A 3,928-nucleotide genomic window follows, 5' to 3' on the forward strand; every position below is an offset into this window, starting at 1 on the left:
ATAACCAACTTATTACAAATAAAAATCAAATTGACTAAATATATATACATATCTATGTATATCAAATATACTTTAGGTCAGCTCTTCTTATTTTCTCCCTCGAAAAAAAAAAGAAAAAGAAAACAAGCTCTTCTTATTTTCAATCTCTCTCTCTCTCTCTCTCTCTCTCTCTCTCTCTCTCTCTCTCTCTCTCTCTCAAACATATACTATATTACGTAAGAATAGTTGGCAGCCTGACAATAAAATACTTCTCAACTATTAAACTCTTTCATTGTCTCTAATCAATAAAATAGTAGTATCGATTTAATAATCAAAGTTAATTGTATTATGAACCTTCTCACACTTTCACACAAAAATAGATTGTCAAGAATAGAGACAAAACAAAAACCCATATCACAATGCTTCCGCTAATTAGTCTTCCATACTCTTCTTCTTCTTCCTCTTCCTCTTCTTCGTCTTCTTATTTGTGGTCGTTGCGTTGTTAGCTGCTATGTCTACTAAACACAGAAACCAAAAAAGAATCAGAAGAAAACAAACCCTAATTATTATAAACTACAAAACAAAGCCATGTTGACATCGGTGAATATCGTCCAAAGGCTACGAGGCCTCAACTCGTGCCTGTTTTGCCTCCCAACTTCTCTTCTCGCTCTTCTTCTCTGCTTCTTATTAGCCTACAATGGCCTCACGATCTTCTATCTCAACCTTCCTCTTCTCGCCAGAATCCCGTCCCAACCCGCCAATTTCTCGTCCTCGCCGCCTTCGTCCTCAATTTCTCGCGACTCATCTCCCCAAAAACTCGTCTCCTCCTCCGTCATGTACGTCGTCAGAGAGGAAAACTCGCCTCAGTTCCTCAAGCCCGAGCCAACCAAGAAACAGAAACAGTCCCGGAAAAAGAAAAAGAAAGTCCTCAAGCCATTAGTCCTGAACTCGGACAAGCGATTCTCGGCGAGGATCGAAGAGTTCTTCGCCCCCGAAAAAAACTGCACCGAGCCCAAGTTCTTCATGACGTGGATCTCCTCGCTCGACTCGTTCGGCGACCGCGAGAGATTCTCCGTCGAGAGCCTCTTTAAGTCCCACCCGTCCTCTTGCCTCGTCATCGCCTCCGAAACCATGGACTCGGACCGAGGGAAGGACATTCTAAGACCCTTCGTCGACGCCGGGTTCCGAGTCGCGGCGCTCTCGCCGGACTACGACTCGCTCTTCGCCGGAACCCCCGCGGAAAAATGGCTCGCCGGGCTCAGAAGCGGCGCGGTGGACCCGGGGAAGATCTCCATCGGGCAAAACCTCTCGAACCTCCTCCGGCTCGGCCTCCTGTACCGATACGGCGGAGTCTACGCGGACACGGACGTGGTGTTCCTCAGGAGCTTCTCGGGCCTGAGAAACGCCGTCGGAGCCCAGACCGCGGACCCCGAGACCGGAAAATGGACGCGGCTCAACAACGCGGTGCTGGTCTTCGACCGGGCCCACCCGGCGGTGCTCGAGCTCATCGCGGAGTTCGCTCGGACGTTCGACGGAAGCAGGTGGGGCCACAACGGGCCGTACTTGGTGTCGAGGGTCGCGGCGAGGCTGGGGCCCGCGGCGGGCCCCACGGTGCTGCCGCCGAGCGCGTTCTATCCCGTGCTGTGGATGGACATCCGCGGCCTCTTTCGCGGGCCCCGCGAGGACGAGCCGCCGCGGGACGAGAGGCTGAGGGGGATCTTGGCGGAGGGCTACGCGCTTCATCTGTGGAACCACGAGAGCAAGAGCCTGAGGGTCCAGAGTGGGAGTGTCATTGATTCCATGATGAGACGCTTTTGTGTGCTTTGCGATGCTAATAATAATGGTGGTGGTAGTTCTGTGATGAGTTAATTATTAGTCAGTTTTTATTGTATCAGATATCAAGTACGTGAATATACATTACATTGGCTTAAAAAAAAAACACAGATCGATTTTTTGTTTCTTTCTTCTGTTGTTGGATTAGGAAAGGAGAGTTTTTCATTGTTTTGAAAAAAAAGAGTGTCATAGCGCTCGTTGTGTAAAAAATGATCGGGTTTTTACGACTTTACAGTTTTTTATTTATTTTTTATAAATATGATAAAAGATTATGATAGTGACACAGCAGTTTGGTTAAATAAATGAATGGAAAATTAAATTATATTCTTCTTCTTCTTCTTTTTCTTTTCTTTCTTCTTCTTCTAGTAGCTAAGTACTAGAAGCTAGGCGGGGCAGAATTAGTCCAAACATGAGACCGTAAACCGGACCGTGTCTGTCTCCGACCTTTCAAAGCGTTTAAATTGAGCCTGAAAAAAGTCCAAACATGATCTTAACTTGACTTTGTTATCTTCTTATTCGGATGTTATTTGTTTTAATCTTTTATTTGAATTTTTATTATTTATAAATCTTTTATTTTGATTTGAGTTTTATTTGTTTTGTTATTTATTTTATTAGTTTTTAATGTTATCATATTAAAATTAAAAATAAAAATATGGAATTAAAAGTATGTTAAATTTAGACCGTTGATTTGAAATATGTAGTAATGGCGGAACTAAAAGTAAACAACAAGTATTTTACTCGTTGGAAAAAAATATTGGATACTTAACTATCCAATTGAAAACTTTAAGTATTTATATCGCTATTTTCCAAAAAAATATAATAAATAAATATATTTTTAATTAAAAAATACACTTTTAATCAAAACAATAAATTTGTTTAATTAAAAAATCATTATTAATAATAAATTTTTAATATAAGTGTCAAAAACACCTTTTATAAAAAAAATTGAACAAAAATAAATACTTCTTTTTTAATTTATAAAGAGTTGGGTCCAAATCAAATCCAAGCCAGGCCGGGCTTATACCCCAGACTCAGGCCAAACCCTTCAACGGGCTCGGTTTGGCACGACCATTTTTTGAAAAGGGTCGGCCCGACCCAAATTTTCTAAAAAAAGAAGGTCTGGTAGGGTTAGTCCATAGAGGCTCGGCTCAATTGACATTTCCATTTTGAATGGTGCATTTTTACTTTAGTTATTACATAAAAAAAAGTTTAAACTGGTTTAATCTTTAAACTAGTTTGAATTGAAAAAATATATGAATAAAGATATGTTACGATCCTAGTTGACTCTCACATTGCTAAATATGAGATTGATATGTGAGAGTCTTACATCACTAATTAAATTATGAGCTTAGTATGCGGGTTTATAGCTTTTGGACATGAGTTCTACCCAAATGGTTGTAATAGTTGGTATCAGGTCGCTAACCCTACTCCGACCCACGTTGCGGAATGGGCAATCTAGGGAATGGCAACCTGGAAAAGCCAGAGGAGGCTATCCAGAATGGGTCGACCAGAGTGGGCTGAAGTGGACGTCGGTGCCAGAAGCGTGGTGGTATGTTACGATCCTAGTTGACTCTCACATTGGTAAGTATGAGCTTGACATGTGCGAGTCCCACATCAATAAAGTATAGGCTTAGTATGTGGGTCTATAACCTCTTGGACACCATCTCCCTAACACCTAGCTTTTCGGGATGAGTTCTACCCAAATGGTTGTAACAAGATCTTAGATTTGTCAAATAAAAAACTAAGCTTTTAAAATAAGAAACGGCACGTGTTGAGAACACAACCGATAAAATTCTCTTCGGAAGAAATCACCGAGAGAGTGATGGTATTTGTATTGATACGCTGAATTATGGATTAATTTAATATGATGTATGTTGAGTTTTAACGGGTTAAACACAACGAGCTCAACCAAATACGAAGAAGAGAATCCATTGACAATCTTAGAGAAGCCCAAGAGATCATACACAATATATGAACACTAGATCAAAGAAGGTTAGAGAAGCCCAAGATATGAACACCGGATCAAAGAAGGTGGATGCCATACAAAGCAATTTGGCAAAAAAAAGATTAGACAAGCAAAGACTACTAGGATTTTGTAGTCGGTAACACTTCAACC

At 41.2% G+C, this 3,928-nt stretch overlaps 1 protein-coding gene across 1 annotated transcript; it reads left to right on the forward strand.

The window, feature by feature from the left end:
* Positions 1 to 393: 393 nt before the first annotated feature.
* Positions 394 to 2,198, forward strand: LOC149385993 (alpha 1,4-glycosyltransferase family protein). Its single transcript, XM_089626952.1, has one exon. The coding sequence runs from the start codon at positions 568 to 570 to the stop codon at positions 1,846 to 1,848; it is 1,281 nt and encodes a 426-aa protein (XP_089483078.1). The 5' UTR covers positions 394 to 567; the 3' UTR covers positions 1,849 to 2,198.
* The last annotated feature ends 1,730 nt before the right edge of the window (positions 2,199 to 3,928 follow it).

Source organism: Urtica dioica, chromosome 9, assembly GCF_054948205.1.
Source record: "Urtica dioica subsp. dioica isolate 48M chromosome 9, U.dioica_male_clone48M_v1_H2, whole genome shotgun sequence".
In the NCBI taxonomy this organism is placed as follows: Eukaryota; Viridiplantae; Streptophyta; class Magnoliopsida; order Rosales; family Urticaceae; genus Urtica; species Urtica dioica.